Source organism: Mauremys mutica, chromosome 1 (assembly GCF_020497125.1).
Source record: "Mauremys mutica isolate MM-2020 ecotype Southern chromosome 1, ASM2049712v1, whole genome shotgun sequence".
In the NCBI taxonomy this organism is placed as follows: domain Eukaryota; kingdom Metazoa; phylum Chordata; order Testudines; family Geoemydidae; genus Mauremys; species Mauremys mutica.
This window is the reverse complement of record NC_059072.1, coordinates 165339980-165357609: the sequence shown is the minus strand read 5'-3', so window position 1 is coordinate 165357609 and position 17630 is coordinate 165339980. Positions and strand designations below refer to the sequence as shown.

At 42.0% G+C, this 17630-nt stretch overlaps 1 protein-coding gene across 2 annotated transcripts in view; it reads left to right on the top strand.

The window, feature by feature from the left end:
* The window catches only part of CMSS1 (cms1 ribosomal small subunit homolog), a 403104-nt gene that overhangs the window by 104149 nt on the left and 281325 nt on the right, over positions 1 to 17630 (top strand). Inside the window, exon 2 of one of the 2 annotated variants that reach the window (XM_045001740.1) lies at positions 3363 to 3410. The exons of the other annotated variant lie outside the window; for it this stretch is intronic. Within the exon in view, the coding sequence (XP_044857675.1) occupies positions 3363 to 3410 (48 nt within the window). The remainder of the gene's footprint in view (positions 1 to 3362; positions 3411 to 17630) is intronic. 2 annotated transcript variants of the gene reach the window in all.

Here is a 17630-nt window from a genome sequence, read left to right as displayed (position 1 = left end):
ACAGAGGAAGACAGAAATAAAATATTCCTCCCTACCACATCATGCTTTTAGCCGTGCTTCATAAAGGTGACTGAAGAACAAATATTTGTATCCATTGAATGTGCTAGCTTGCACCAAATTATCGAAAACTTCTTTCTAGAGGTGGCTACTCTGCAGAACATCCCTCGCAGGGCTTACATCTCTGCAAATGACTCAATTAAAGCAATGTTCTTTAGAATGCCAGCCTTAGGTCCTCATTCACAGTTCACTCATCTTTGCATAGGCAAAGTCTCATTGACTTCAGGTGGCATTTTGACTGTGTAGATATTTGGTAAGTACTTCAGGATTTGGTCCAGGAAGACATGGATTGCTACACCAAGACAAGTGTGGTATCCTGCCAGTGGTCAATGTTGGGTGCTTCAGAGGAAAGTGTAAAAGCTCCATAATGCCTCTCATTGCTATTTCATGTGCAAAGATGGCTTGGCTAGTGGTAGCTTAACATGTATTAAAAAGTCTGTCTGTTAATACCGTTATATTTTTCTTGGAAATAAATAATTGTTGTTTTGTTTTTCCATTAGCTTTAATTGAAGCTGCCTCTGATGTGTTCCATTAGCTCACATCTGACCTTTAAAGAAGCTGTGAACAGAAAGCAACCTGGTTCTCTGTTTTCCTGAGTGCCAATGGGAAGGCAGTGTTAGAAATGCCAAACTGAACTGCCCCAGTTCTATTGAAGAATCTTGTTTTTACTCAAAGATACAGTTCCTTATTGCTGAGCATTTGTAGGAAACTTGTTAACCAAACTGCTACAGAGCAAAGCAAGTGCTGATTCACAGTACTCTCCATGGGGCAAATCATGAAGTCCTTTCTTAGTCCTTACTAATGTAAAACTCCTGTTTACTTCAATGGGAGTTGGTTAAGAGTGAGGGACTGATCCGGAGAGGTGCCAAGCACCTCCTGCAAGGTGCTGGATGACCTCAACTGTTTGGTTTTAGTGGTGTTTGAGCATGCTCAGCACCTTACAGGGTAAGGCCTTGTGTAAAGATTTCATGATTCGGCCCAATGTGTTGCTGAATCAAAATACTGTGGCTGAGTAATTTTATCATGTTAGGTAATGGACCAAACACTGAGAGATGTTGAATAACAGCAACTCCTATTGACGTCAGTATGAGTAACAGGCGTTCCGCAGCTTTCAGGATTTGGCCCAAGATATGTATGTTCAGAGCCATCCCCATGACAGAAACAAAGTGTTACTGTTCTGAAGAGCGGTCTCACTAATGGCCTTTTATAATAACTTAACTCAACTAGACAGTCTCGAAGCTGACACTATCAATACTCTTCTGTGTTGCACAGAATATCCTGGATACAAGAATGCAAGCATAAGCTGTCAAAGGCAATTCTGTGATCAAAGCTCATGGTGATATGCCATCTAGCCCATTACTTTTCTGGAGTCCATGAGTTTGCCCTTTTGCCAAACACAGAAGGGGAGAAGGGAGGACTGACAATAGTACTGTGTGACTGATATGAGCCTGGAAGTTAGATGTGGTGTGTAATGGTACAATCAATCTATACAAAAGATGATTTTTTTTGCCTGTAACGAAGGGCATTTTGAGAACCTGTTGTTTGCACTCTCCCAGTTTCTGCTGTTTGCTATTTTTATTTTCATTCCAGCTGGTTGGGTAGCTATTTGGACATTTTCAACATAGCTGTATTTCCAGCTAATTTTTTGAAAGTTTCCCTTGGGGGAATAAAAATGTGCCTTCCTTATGGAGAAATATTTTTATTTCTTTTCTATATTTGTCAGCCTATCACACTCAAACTAGCACAGCAATTTTTCTTCTACACTTTAAAGTGAATTTTATTGTTGCTGAAATGTGCTGGATGGATAGCTGTGAACAGTGAAGCCTTCTGTCCACAGAACTGTCACATGAGGATCAGCAGTTCAAGCTTTGACATGCCCCTCTCTCTCTCTCTCTCTCTCTCTCTCTCTCTCTGCCCGTGTCCCTCAGCATGTGTTCAGGGTAAAAGGAATGGTACAGTCTCCCTGTCTTTTCATTCCTGGGCTTTGCTTTTCTTAGACTGCTAACAAAGGTGTGTCAGTTTTAAACCTTGATTCTGCAAGATACTGAGTGCCTGAGTTCCCAAGTGAGGTGGACTTTTGGAACTGTACTGAGACAAGAAACTCATTGCATGCAGGTTATTGCCTTTTATTCCCTACTGATTTCAGCTGATGACCAAAATGTATAAATTAGCTTAGTAATGACTAAATTGGAGACATTACTGGCCACAAATATTTAGAGAGTACAAAGGCTTTAACTAAGATTAATGGGATGAAATAGAGGAAAAGGAAAATTTAGGATGAATAATAGACGAGACTAAGTGATGTAATAGGTATTCCGATACCAGTTCCTATTCCGTGAGCCATTCATTCCCTAATATAGTATTTTGAAATGGAACATCCTGACCCTTTTTACCTACCTACCTACCTATTTATTTATTTTTGTAACTCCCAAGAGGCTATTTCTGCATGTACACATATCCTAAGTCTTTATGCCTTTACTTTGGAAAGATGGAACAGGCTATGATTCAAGTATAATGCACTGCTATTTCAGCTTAGTCACTCTGCTTGGTCTTCACACTTTCCAGTACATTCATGTATTACCTTGTCTGAGTGTGCATCGTTCTTTTGGATGTCATCCACAGTATACATTACAGACTCAAGGAACAAAATGTTTGTGGACACATGAAAAGTTGCATTTTCATGTAAGGGAATTTTAATTAAAGACTTGACTGTAATCTTTGTTCTTAGCAGATTTGGAGCTAATAATTCACTTTACCTTTTCCTGTTTGTGTTTATTAATGCAGATTACAAGCATTGTGGCATTCATTTTCCTACAGAGCTTCAATCATAATCCATTAGAACATTTGTGTGTGGGGGTATATAATATACACCTCTACCCCGATGTAACGCTGTCCTCAGGAGCCAAAAAATCTTACTGCGTTATAGGTGAAACTGTGTTATATCGAACTTGCCTTGATCCACCAGAGTGCGCAGCCTTGCCCCACCGGAGCGCTGCTTTACCGCATTATATCCGAATTCATGTTATATCGGGTCGCATTATATCGGGGTAGAGATGTACATAAAAATCTCCAGTGATTTTGTAGCCAAGACATAAATAAAGTTCATATTATGTCATGGGAAACTTAATTATGAGTTTTTAGACTGAATGCCTGGATGACTGATGATTGGCCTGTGCTATCTATTCTCATGGTCATTTTTCTCGTCTGCATGTTCAGTTATAAGACTAATTATAGCACTGTGAAGTAGTTCAACATTTCTGTTACAAGGAAGAGATCTTAACTGCATTAATTTTTTTCCTTCTCAGACAGGCATAAACCTTTCCCTGGACAACATCTTATTCTGGAAAATCATGGTAATGCTTTCTCACCCTCTTCTCTATCTCAGGAAATGAACTAGAGATTTTCTGTATATCAAACATTTTTTCAAATGCCCATTTGGAAATTTTAGTGCCACATTTTGTCACTTAGCCAGAAATACATGGCATCTTCTTTCGGTCGCAGACCTTATTGCAGCCATCCATGCCTTAGTCACTTTGAGATTAGAATGTGCTGTACATGGAGCAATGCTTCCAATTTTATTCAACAACAAAACAGCAGAGTTATTGCAGAGCTAAAGATTGTTTCGTGGTATGTTGTCCCCGTGCAGAGATTTGAGTTGAAGAAAACTCAAAATTCTGAAAACCTGGAAGTGCACAAATAAGGTTGCCCTGGCAAACCTACCTCTGCTCTCTTTCAACAGTTCCTCTATATGCCCCAGTAACACACATACCTTTACTCTGCAAGCACCAGAATTTCTGAAATGTACAAATTCTTCACTTCCTTTCACACCCCATTCACTCTCACCCACAGGATTCCATCTAACACTATTAAAGGACAAAAAAATCCCAACTCAACCTATCCACGCTTATCTGTTTCAAACATCCTCTACAATGTATCTTTGGAAGCACCACATTAATCTGCCCTTAGATCGGGAAGTAGCCACTTGCACACCCTCCCCCTCCCTGATCACCCAGGAACTAGTAAAAATACACGTTTTCTCAAACAACCAATCCCAAGGCTTGCCTACCACCCATCCTCATTGCCCAACACCTCGGCAGCTGTATCACCCCTCCCTATCTCACCCCTCCCCACCCAGTATAACAAAAATTGTTTTTAGGCCGGCTGCTGACTATTCTGCTGTGTTCGTAGTAAACCACTCCAGAAAATAAAAATGTTGTAACAGAGACAACTTGCAGCAAGCCACATGAGTTATTATATCTTTACTGCACAGATATGCAAAGGTTTGGACTTGAAATGTCAGTGGTGGGGTGTTCACTAGGGCAGTGGCATCAGCCCGTTCCCTCAAGCAAGCAGGGGCAAATACCAGGAAGGGTAAAGAACTATTTAAGCTGAAGGACAATGTTGGCATGAGAACAAATGGCTATAAACTAGGCATGAAGAAATTCAGCCTGAAAATTAGAAGATTTCTAACCAACCGAATGGTGAGGTTCTGGAGCAGCTTCCTGATAGGAGTTGTGGGGGCAAACAGCTTAATTAGTTTTAAAAGAGAGATGAACTAATTTAGGAGTGCAATTGTATGATGGGGTTGCTTGTGATGCTGGAGTGAGGGGGCAAGCATCAATGCCATGGGGCTCACTTCCCATTTGTCTTATGTTACTAAAAGCTAATGCTTCAAGGTTTCAGCCAGCCACCTGCAGAGATCAGGAAGGGATTCCCCCCTCAGCCTCTCACTCAGAAAAAGTATTCTGTGTTTTAATTTTTAAACTCCCTCCTCTGAAGCATCAGGGATGTCTATGGTTGGAGATGGGACATTCGGTGGGATGGACCCAGGCTCTGTGGTGGTACCCAGCATTCTCTCTTTCAGGTGCTTGGTTGGCTGGTTCTTGCCCACATGCTCTGGGTCTAACTGACGGCCATATTTGGAGTCGAGAAGGAATTTTCCTCCAGGTCAGATTGGCAATGATACTGGGAGGGTTTTTTTTGCCTTCCTTGGAGGTGTGGGTCAGTTGCCAGGATCATCTGGGTGTACATCAGGGTACGTCTACACTACGGGATTATTCCGATTTTACATAAACCGGTTTAGCAAAACAGATTGTATAAAATCGAGTGCGCGCGGCCACACTAAACACATTAAATCGGTGGTGTGCGTCCACGGGCCGAGGCTAGCGTCGACTTCTGGAGCGTTGCACTGTGGGTAGCTATTCCGTAGCTATCCCATAGTTCCCACAGCCTCCCCCGCCCCTTGGAATTTCCGGGTTGAGATCCCAGTGCCTGATGGGGCAAAAATAATTGTCGCGGGTGGTTCTGGGTAAATGTCGTCAGTCACTCCTTCCTCTGGGAAAGCAACGGCAGACAAGCATTTCGCGCCTTTTTTCCCTGGATTGCCCTGGCAGACGCCATAGCATGGCAATCATGGAGCCTGTTTTGCCTTTTGTGACTGTCACCGTATGTGTACTAGATGCCGCTGACAGAGGCGATTCAGCAGCGCTATACAGCAGCATGCTTTTGCTTTTGCATGACAGCAGAGATGGTTACCAGCCATACTGTACCATCTACCATACCATAAATTGGTGGTAAGATGATCATGGTTACCAGTCCTTTTGCACTGCACCATTTGCTGCTGTCATAAGTGCCCCTGGCTGAGATCAGCCAGGGGCGCAAAAGCCAAAATTGGGAATGACTCCCTGAGTCAATCCCTCCTTTTTGGTATCTAAAAATAGAATCAGTCTTGCCTAGAATATGGGCAAGTGTACTAGAGAACCACTGTATCATAGAACCAGAGAGCACAGCTGCTCTGTGTCAGATCCCGCAGAAATTGAGCTGTATGCTATTCACAGGGGGTGCTCCTGCAACAACCCCACCTGTTGATTCCGTTCTTCCCCCAGCCTTCCTGGGCTACCGTAGCAGTGTCCCCCCACTTGTGTGATGAAGTAATAAAGAATGCAGGAATAAGACACAGTGACTTGTTAGTGAGAAATGAGGGGAAGGCAGCCTCCAGCTGCTATGATAGTCCAGACAGAACATTAAGCAGTGTGGAGGAGAGGAGCCCAGCATCCCGCTGCTAGTCCAGGGACAATTGAATCTTTTCTTTACACATGAAGGGCGGGGGCTGATGGAGCTCAGTCCCCCGTTGCTATGATGAAGACGGTTACCAGCCATACTGCACCATCTACCAGGAGCTTTTTACACAGGCGCCCATGATTGACCTCACTGAATGCTAGTCGGCATGGTTACCAGTCCTTTTGCACTATCCCATGTGCCAATAGGCTGATGATGATGATGATGGATATCAGCCATATTGTACCATCAGCCACCCATGGCGGGGGGGAGTGAGGATGTTGGTGTTGACTGCTGCAGCATTGCGTCTATCTGCAGCATTCAGTAAAGATAGGGTGACATGTAAAAGAGTCAAGAGAGGATTGTTTTCCCTTTCACTTCTGGGGGTGGGTGGGGTGTGTGCGTAAATTGCCGAGCTATGCCCTGAACCACCGCGGACACTGTGTTTTACCCTAGAAGCATTTGGAGCTCAGCCAAGAATGCAAATGGTTTTCAGAGACTGCAGGCACTGTGGGATTGCTTGAGTCCTCCAGTCCCCGCTCCAGTCCCCCCTCCATGAGCGTCCATTTGATTCTTTGGCTTTCCGTTACGCTTGTCACGCAGCAGTGCGCTGAGTCCCTGCTATGGCGTCTGTCTGGAGCTTTTTTTAAAATGATTTTGAATTTCGTCTTCTGTAATGGAGCACTGATAGAACAGATTTGCCTGCCCTTACTGCGATCACATCCGTACGGTCCATGCTGGAGCTCTTTTTTTTATTTTGATTTCGGACTGCATCGCCACCCGTGCTGATCGGAGCTCCACGCTGGGCAAACAGGAAACATTCAAAAGTTCGCGGGGCTTTTCCTATCTACCTGGCCACTGCATCCGAGTTCAGATTGCTGTCGAGAGCGGTCAGTGGTGCACTGTGGGATACCAGCCGGAGGCCAATACCGTCGATCTGCAGCCACACTAACCCTAATCCGATATGGTAATTCCGATACTAGCGCTACTCCTCTCGTTAGGGAGGAGTACAGAAACCGATTTAAAGAGCCCTTTATATCGATATAAAGGGCCTCTTAGTGTGGACGGGTGTGGCGTTAAATCGGTTTTACGCTCCTTAAACCGTAGTGTAGACCAGGCCAATTTGCAGGAACCTCAGTCACTGCTGCACTTTAGTCCCTCCTGTGCCTGTGGCACATAATTGTCAAACTTCATGTGGGCTGTAATACTTTGGTCTAATTTTGGTTGTTGGGGATGAGAGGCGGGGTGCTGGGTGGTGGTGACAGCGGCGTTGGCTTGTGATAGGGTCAGACTAGATGATCTGGTGGTCCATTTTGGCCTCAAACTCTGTCATTCTACACAGGCAACCTTAAAGTGGCTTCATAGAAACCCACTTGTGTTTTTTTTTAATTTATTGGTGCAGGTGTGCTGTAATCCTTCCAGCCTGCACATCTGTGCGAGCAAAGAAGTGACCATTTTCTTTGAAGCTATTCACAGTTTGGGTCCCCCAAAGACTTAGTGGCATGCACTACCTTACCTGACTGAGTGAGACCAATTTGGCCCTCATCACAGTGATAGTTTGATCTCTAGCTCTGAGCAAAACAAAAAACAAAACCCTGCCTAGAAACTTTTTGAAAAATGGCTGTTCAGGGGGAGGGGGATGTTTATATCTCCACAACCAATAGCTCAAATAGGCCCATATTTGGTTCACTAACCCTACCCTGCACCCTCCTGAAGTGCACTCCAAATTTCAAAGGAAACCAGTTAAGCATGTCATATTTAGAGGACTCAGGGTATGTCTACACTACGAAATTGGGTCGATTTTATAGAATTCAATTTTTAGAAATTGATTTTATACAGTCGATTGCGTATCTCCACACTAAGCGCGTTAAGTCGGTGGAGTGCGTCCTCACTACTGTAGCTAGCATCGACTTACAGAGCAGTGCACTGTGGGTAGCTATCCCACAGTTCCAACAGTCTCTGTCGCCCATTGGAATTTTGGGTTAAGCTCCCAGTGCCTGATGGGGCAAACACATTGTCGCAGGTGGTTTTGGGTACATGTCATCAGTCGCCCCTCCGTGAAAGCAATGGCAGACAATAGTTTCTCGACTTTTTTCCTGGGTTACCCATGCAGACGCCATACCACAGCAAGCATGGAGCCCGCTCAGTTCACCGTCACCGCTGCTGTTGTGGGCAAGTCTACTGTGGGGGCTGCTGTGATCCAAGTAGCCAATGCAATCATTGATGTTCTGTGATCAAGGGTAGTGACTCTGGGAAATGTGTGGGCCTTTTTAGATTTTAGGTGCATCATATTCCCATCCTTTGTCGCTGGTCAAGAAATCTTGCAGCTGTACATCCCAGTCCGGTTGGCGCTGTAACACCCCATAGCACTTCTGTGGTTGACACATGTAACAGCTCCAGGGCTCTTGCTCTTTTGCCTTGGCCGAGGTATCTTGCCCTACCCAGACCTCCAAGCATTCAACAAAGAAGCACCTGCAGCAGCTGGCGTTGCTACACAGCAGCAGACCTCAGTGCAACCAACATTCCCATTGTTATTGCTGTTTGCTGTGTGCTCCATAATAGCTGTGAGAGTAAGGGAGGGATGTTTATGGCAGGGTGGGAGGTTGAGGCAAATTGCCTGGCGTCCGATTTTGAGCAGCCAGACACCAGGGCAATTAGAAGAGCACAGCAAGGCGCACTGCGCATCAGAGAGGCTTTGAAAACCAGTTTCATGACTGGCCAGGCTATGGTGTGACAGTTGTGTGTTTCCTTGATGCAAACCCACCCCCTTTGTTGATTTTAATTTCCTGTAAGCCGACTACCTTCCCCCCTTCGAATAAAGTAACTATTGTTTTAAAACTACGCATTCTTTCTTTATTAAAAAAAAATGAGATAACGGACAAGGTAGCCTGGGTGGGGGAGGAGGGAAGGACAAGGCCACATTGCTTATTGTAGCCTCACTAAAAATCAAACTGTTTGAATGGCAGCCTTCTCTTGCTTGAGCCATCCCCTGGAGTGGAGTGGCTGGGTGCCCAGAGCCCCAACCCCCCTCCCGGCGTTCTTGGGCGTCTGGGTGAGGAGGCTATGGAACATGAGGAGGAGGGTAGGTGGTTATACAGTGGATGCAGTGGGGGTCTGTGCTCTTTTTGGCTTTCCTGCAGCTCCATCAGACACTTCATCATGTCCATTTGTTCCCCCAACAGATACTTCATCACGTCCGTTTGCTCCTCCATTAGCCTCAGCATCGTGTCCTGCCTCCGCTCTTTGCGCTCACTTAATTCATTCCTGGCCTCTGCCACTGAATGTCTCCATGCATTAAGCTGTGCCCCATCAGTGCGGGAGGACTGAATGAGCTCGGAAAACATGTCATTGCGAGTGCAGTTTTTTCGCCTTCTAATCTGCGAAAACCTCAGGGATGGCGATGATATGGGGAGCATAGAAACATTATACGCTCTACGATTCTGGAGGGACTGCCTGGTCACCTGTCTTGCTGAGTGTTGCTGAGTTCGCCACACTGACCAAACAGGAAATGAAATTCAAAAGTTCCCGGGGCTTTTCCTGTGTACCTGGCTAGTGCATCAGAGCTCAAAGTGCTGTCCAGAGCGGTCACAATGGAGCACTCTAGGATAGCTCCAAGAGGCCAAAACCATCGATTTGCGTCCGCACTATCCCAAATTCGACCCAGCAAAGTCAATTTTACTCCTCGTCGGGGAGGAGTACAGAAGTCGATTTTAAGAGCCCTTTAGGTTGACGGAACGGGGTTGGTTGTGTGGACGCATTCATTTTTAAATCGACCTAACGTGGCTAAATTCGACCTAATCCCGTAGTATAGACCAGGCCTCAGAAATGTTGACCTTTAAGAGGAAGTATTGATGCAACCTTAACTATAGTGACAGCATTGCACCTCTATAATTTAGAAGCTTGAAGTGATGTAGAATGTGAATACCTGATTGGTGAAGGTAGCATCTTGCGAGAAATGCATTATACCTGTGCTCAGTGATCTGTGCTGGTTGCTGGTTCAGTTCCAGGTAGAGTGTGTGGAGTTGGTGATGTTTTATGAAACCCTAAACATTCTGGTGCCTGCCAACTAGAAAGACCATCTTTCTCCTTGGGCAGTTACCGCTATGGTTGCAGTCATTGGTTGGAGCTATCAGCAAGGCATTCTTTGTGAGGGCCACATGACTTACAAATTCACTCCCCTTCCTTGGTCTGAAACAGTCTCAACCCATTGACATTTAGGGCATGCAACAAGGCTTGTCTGTTTTCCCAGCCATGTAGGGAGGGTAGACTTTGGGTCTGAGGTGAAATGAGGTTTTGGTTTGTTTATTTTGTTAAGGTTTTAAGTGGATGGAGGTCGTTCCTTGTATTGTGCAATGTTGTCTATGATTTTAATTGATTTCAGGATGTCTAGCGCTGTAGACAAGCATCTTTTTAATTCTTCAAAAATCTAAATAAATAAATAGTAATATCAGTCTAATTCCTGTCTCTAACTTCACTGGCGTCAGCGAGGTACACCAGAAATGAACTTGGCTTACAGTATTTGGACCTGTCTCCAAATTTGTAATAGGTAGAACATTTTAAAATAACATTGAATTATGAATGCTTTTCTGTTGCTTTAATACTGATTATGTGTGTTTGTGTTTTGAAGAAATTGGTTTAATTATTTTAATCTAACATACAGAAAAATGAGTTCTTAATGCATGTCAAAAAGCTCTTCTACCTCTGATTTTTTACTTTCTTTGATTTTACTTTCACTTAAAAAAAAGATAAAGTATTTTTATCATTATTTTAACCCTGCATTATGCTCAAGGAACTTTGTGAAAACCTTTGAATCATGTGGATTTTGACAAGGCTTTAGCTTCACAACATCTGTTGAAAGTTATGCTATGTAATGGTGCACAGTTTTTCATATACTAGCATGAGGTAATTAATCTGTGTGCATCACTTCCTGGAACTTGTCTTTATGCCTCAGTGGTATTAGTAGTAGGCCTATTCCATAGGGGTGTTGTATAGAATTACAGTGCTAAAGTTGTGTTTGTGGTGGGTCTCACTCATTCACCTACAAACACTAGATACCCATGAAAAAGGTCAAATGAATAGAGATCTGGCATCCATTTCACAACTTGCAAGACATAGTCTCAGGCATATGTAATATATAACCCATTGCCAGAAAACTGAAAGGAAATGATTGCATTTGAGTACAATGCAATCTACAACAATAGTTTAGTGTGCATGAAATTAAAAACTGCTGGTTACACATGTAGAATAAATAAGTCAAAAGTGTTTACTTTAGCTGTAACATTTTATATAGACAGTGTCATGCTTCTTAGAATACCTAAGAAGATTAATTTGTTTAAAATGAAGATATGAATTGTGGCAACTGTTGTAGGATAGTGGATTCTCCAGTGTAAGAGATACAGTGTGGTATTTTTATATCATATAAAGTGTCTCTTGAATATGTCAAAATTAAAGACAATAAACCTGATCTTACTTTTACAGTGTATAGTACCTTTTTGTCTAAATGGATTCTGAATGGCTTTGCAAGCTATACTGAATAACTGTGTCAATATAGTCTGATAGTCAATCACTTCACCTGTTACTTAAATACAGACACTAACTAATAGTGCACAACTATATAAAACATTTCTATAACTTTGCTGGAATTAAATATTGTTTCATACTGTAATGTGTGTGATGATACTTTGTAAAATAATTGCCTTTATCATTATTGAATTTAATTATAAATATGCTGAGTGTAATTAAATGTATTTAGGCAACTGGATATTTCTTCTTGGACTTCTATAGCTTATATTATCTGCTACTTAATCTAAATGTTAGAAAGCTTTGTGCTTTGCTGATTTTATTGCAACTCTCGTCTTCTGCTATATTTCCTGACACAAGTGGTATGTTTCCAGCTACAAGGAAGCAAAGGAGAGGACTGTCAGAGTGGATGTCTGTCGCATTCCTTGCTGGTTTTTCCCTTCCCTCTTTCAGTATGGAAGCATGGAATGCACATCTGTGCCTTCCTGCTCTTTCCTCCCCACTACCCTCACCTTCGCATCAGATCCCCTTCATATGAGAGGAAAATAAAGAAAAAGGCTTTTTTTTAGACTGTAAGTTCTTCTAGACTAGAATGTCTTTTTCAGCCTTGTACATCCCTGAGCACATTGTAGGTGTGAAGTAAAATATTGTAGCAATCGGGAATGGGAAAAAGGAGAAATGAAATATGAAGATAAGATGTAAAATGGGGAGGGAGGACGGTCAGGAGAAAAAGACGCCCATGCTGCCAAACCCTCAGTCAAATCCCAGACACTTAGGTTTTAGAGGCGCAAAGTAGCAATCCTCCTTAATGCTTAATCTTATGTTTTGCCTGCAGTGGCCTGTAAACAAGCCCCACAGCTCTTGTGCTGCAGTTGTGCAGGTGCTGCCCTTTTTAATGGTAATAACTGCAGCTGCATGGCTTATTACTCCCTTCAGCACTGGGCCTGCGTCCAGTCTCCATACAGACAACTTTCAGTAGAGATCTTGTGGTGACAGAATGGACTCTACCCAGGGTAGATAAAAATCAATGATTTAAAAAAAAATCAGATTTTTTTATTTAAATCGGATTTTTTGATAAAATGCTTTTTGAGGGGAAAAAACCCATCTAAAGATAGTTTTAATTAAGATACATTATAGCTCAAAGCTATCTCATCATGGAATAGGGATTATAAATTCTAATTCTAGAGTATGAGACAATATAGTCATGTAACGTTTAAGAAAAGTTTTGTAAATGAGTTCCAATAGTTCATGGGTTAGGGACCCAATCTTATGGGGTTCCAGGGGCTTCTGTATAGATTATTTCGGTTAATCTTTCTATCTATCCAGTGCGACTCAGTGCTCAGTCTAGAACAGGGATCTCAAACTCAAATCACCAGGAGGTCTACATGAGGACTGGTACATTGGCCCACTGAAACCTTCCATGAGGCCCTGCCCCTTCTTTGCCTCATTCCACCCCTTTCCCACCCCCATTCCAACCCCTTCCCCAAAGTCCCCTCCCCAACTACGCCCCCTCCCTGCACCTATTCCAGCCCCTTCCCCAAATCCCGGCCCTGCCTCTTCTCCGCCTCCTCCCCTGTCCCTCCTGGAAAGTCCTAAGCCTGTGAAACAGCTGTTTGGTGGTGGGAAAGTGCTGGAAGGTAGGCGGAGGAGTAGGGACGCAGCGCGCTGCGCGGGGGAGGAGGGGAGCTTGGTGGGTTGCAGGAAATAACTCGGGGGGGGGCAGGGGAACTTGACAGGCCTCAGGAAGGAACTCTGGGGGGGAGGGGGCGGGAGAGGAGGCAGGGGAGCTTGGCAGGTGGCAGGATGCGTCCTGCGGGCTGCGTGTTTGAGACCCCTGGTCTAGAAGATACCATCAGAGATGCTTAGATTTGCAGTTCTCAAACTGTAGATTTGTGTCTCCAGAGATAATATGCTTGTTAAGAACAAAAATGTTTTAAAATAAATAATATATAGAGGTGAGAAATAACAGACCTCAACCCTATTGTCCCTCTGCAAATTTGTGCACACAGATTTCTCTCTAAAAGTGCAAAGTTTCAAAAACTTCAATGAATAGAAGATTGTTGGGGGCGGAATAGATCTGGACAAGGAGAAGTCTGGAGATAAATGTGAGAAGGGAGGGACAGGCGGTAGAAACAAAAGTGAAACTGTTTGAGCAGCATATTGCAGAAGTCTTGAGGTCTTTCTGACTGTAGCCTTCATTGATTTGAGATCTACCATACCATTCTCTCACTAGAAGGGAAAACCTATAATGGCAGCAGGCCATAAAAGAGAGTCAGTTTGGGAATAAGAACCATTGAAGAAATATATGTTTGCTGATGATGTTTTAAAGAAAGTCATACCAGTGAACTGGTGGAAGTCACTTAAGCACTTGGATTCAGAGACTGTTGAAGTTAGGGTGACCAGATGTCCCGATTTTATAGGGACAGTCCCGATATTTGGGGCTTTTTCTTATATAGGCTCCCATTACCCACCACCCCGTCCCGATTTTTCACACTTGCTATGTGGTCACCCTAGTTGAAGTGATAATCTCACTTTTAACAGCAGTAGCTTCTTCTGACGGTGTAGAAAGAATATTTTCTTCCTTTGGACTAATTCATTCCAAATTGAGAAATCATTTGGGACCTGAAAAAGCAGGAAAGCTTGTTTTTCTTTTCCAGATTATGAACAAACAGGAAAATGAAGGTGAAGATGACTGAGTTAGCTGCAGAAGCCAGTATTATAAGTTTCTCATGTTGACCTGGCTGACATAGTCAATTGAATTTTTTTTAAATATTTCATTTAACTATTTTAGTTAAAACAATTTTAACAAAAACAAACCTGAATTTTAAAAACTTGAATCTTTAACTAAATTAAAAAAATCAATTTGCTTGTTTTATTAAAATATTATATGTTTGCTGTTGAAGAAAAAAATCCAGAATACATGATGTTGTTGTTTTAGTTAAATAAAACAATTTAAATGTCTGTCTGGTGATGTTCTCCTCCTAATTCAGCATGGCAAGAAAATCCTCCAAATATTAGTGATTGACCCGTTGAATTGGAGATAGTTCATCTCCCAGTGACTTCATAAATATCTGCTTCGATTACCTTTTGGTAAATGAAATAACCAATCATTCATTTTCTGATATAGCTGTAAAACTAATCTGAAAAGTTTTCAAAATAAATCACTTAAAAAATGTATAGAGTGTACCTTCTAAAAATGAAACCTACATCTATCTCTGAGTTGTGAAGAATATGTATTAAGGTTATAACAACCAACAAGAAGGCACTTTTATGTAGAAATCCATGATTAAATTGAGTCTTCCTGACTAGTGATTTAAATCATGATTTAAATCAATTTGATTTAAATCAAATCCACCCTAACTCTACCTATTCTGGAGGCTCCAGTAGAAAAAAACAGCACCCTTCCTCTGCAGGCATAAGACAATGACTTACTCCCTGCCATGAGTCTGTAGGATTCATGCCAATCCGTGCTTAATTTGTGCCAGGGCTTGCCAGGGCTGAGCACCTTTAGGCTTGGCAGTTTAAAAAAACTTGGCAGTTTAAAAAAAAAATATGCTTGAGCCCTGGCACCGAATTGCTTGAGTGCCGGCACCTCTTTCATTACAAATGCCAATTCATTCCTATTTGGCCAGGGCACATACAGGTTATACTTTGTGCTTATATGTGGGAAAGACATTTCCAGTTATTATCCATTGTCCCCGCCCTGTTGCCCAGTGGCCCCTATAGTCTTCACAAAACTCTGCTTGTTTTTTTGGCTGGTAAGAATTGCAAAGAGCAGTGTGTGATACAGTGGGCTGTGTTTTAAAAAATAAGGAAAGAAAAACCAGCATTTACTCCGGGATCGGCAACCTTTCAGCAGTGCTATGCCGAGTCTTCATTTATTCACTCTAATTTAAGGTTTTGCGTGCCAGTAACACATTTGAACGTTTTAGAAGGTCTCTTTCTATAAGTCTATAATATATACCAAAACTATTGTTGTATATAAAATAAATAAGGTTTTAAAAATGTTTAAGAAGCTTCATTTAAATTAAAATGCAGAGCCCCCCAGACGGGTGGCCAGGACCCAGGCAGTGTGAGTGCCACTGAAAATCAGCTTGCATGCCGCAGGTTGCCTACCCCTGATTTACTCATTGCAATAGTTAAATTTATTGCGGCATTTGCAATAATTCCTGTTCCTTTATTAATTTTATTATGTTTTTAATAAGTAAAATAAGTGTAATATAAAATTGGCACATGTGACTGCGAATTTATAAAAGTAATGAAAGTATTAATTTTTCCTTCTGTCACTAACAAACTAGCAGCAGTTAAAAAAACAAAAAGCAAAACAACCCCGGAAAAGTAAATGCAACGTGTGTCTACAGATACTTACAGTAAATCTCAGAAAGGGGATGTTAACCATCAAGATGCAATTTGGAAACCATTTTGTATTTCTTAATGAGAGAAGGCCATGGAGTGGTTGTCATAGGATGGCAACAAGAAAGGAGATTTAAAAAATAATAACAGCAAAAAACTAAAGATTTTAGCAGCCAATGTCTCGTTGAAAGTCCATCCAACATGGGTTTCCACATCTAGAGAGCAAGCCTAAACTTCTGATGGTGGCAATTTACAAATAGTCTTGTTGCCATCCCATGAAGTCAGTCAAACTACTCCTATGATGATTAAAGTTAAACATATGCTTAAGTGCTTTGTTGGCTCAGGGCCAGCGTGCTCAGCATTTTGCAGGATCAAACCATAAACTCTGTTTGCAAAAGAAAAGCAATGTCTGAGGAAACTACCTCAGTGGAAAGATGGAGACTGGGTTTTTTTTGTTTTTTTGATAAATAAGTGACTGTTTCATCACCAAGAATGTCACTGAAAACTCATCATTTCAGCTCTTGGCTCCTATGCACCTTGAAATAGGAGACAGTTGCTTTCTGTTGAGATTGGAGGATGATAAAAAGCATCTAGTGATAAGTAAGAGCTGCAGCTGACTGATAGTTCCTCTAGTCTCACAACCATTTCAATGACAATTTCTAGTGCTCCAGCATAATTGGAGTCTGTTCCAAGAGATCCAAGTATTATTTTGGATGTATAATCCCGTATTATTCATAATCCCATTTGGCTTTCCTGCACACTACCCTTCCAAAGTTAAACCTTCTTGCATACACTGTAGTTTAATTATTTCACGAGACAAAGTTAGTGAAACAAAAGTTCTGGATTTTGCTTTGAAATGGAAATAATAATATTAGAAATGTTACATAACTTTCCACGTTTAAAGGCGAAGGCTGCCTCTTACTTATGTGGAAAATTTGTTAAACTGCATTGATGAAAAACTGGCTGCTTTTTAAAAAATAGAATAAAAAATAAAGCCCAAAATCACTGGCATTGATTTTCACATAACTCTGCTTGTTCACAAGCCAAATGCAAAATTCGGTAAATCGGAATATTGGTAATGTTTTGAAGTGGAGTTTTGAAATGGGAAAAATGTCATTTTGTGTGTGCGCGTGTGTGAGTTTCAAACATCAAGCTGTAGAGCATAACATTAAGGGAGCTTCGCCTTAATTTATGTGAGATTTCCCCCCTCCCCCCCCCACTATGGCAGGCAATTGCTTAGAGATCTTGATGGCAACATCACTTGGCAAACATTTTGGACTGTGCTCAACATGTGACATCACACTCCTTCAGGGTTTTCCACATAAAATGAGTTCTCCAAAGAAAACAAAGAAATTGGGATTTAATCTGAAATCTAGTATTACATCCTCTAAGGTCTTATTAGTCACCTCAATAATTCCCTCCTCCTCCCTTGACAGATATTACTAAATGCTACAGATAATAGTAGTAAACCTTTTACAGTCTTTTTATTATTATTATTATTTATTATTCCTAAAGATTCTTAATCCTACGTTTATTTCCCCCCCCCTTTTTTTTTAACAAGGATTGTGTAGTTTAGCTTGCCTTCTGTGCACACTCCCACTGATTTGGGTATAGCTGATTACAGTTTGTTTCACTTAGTATCT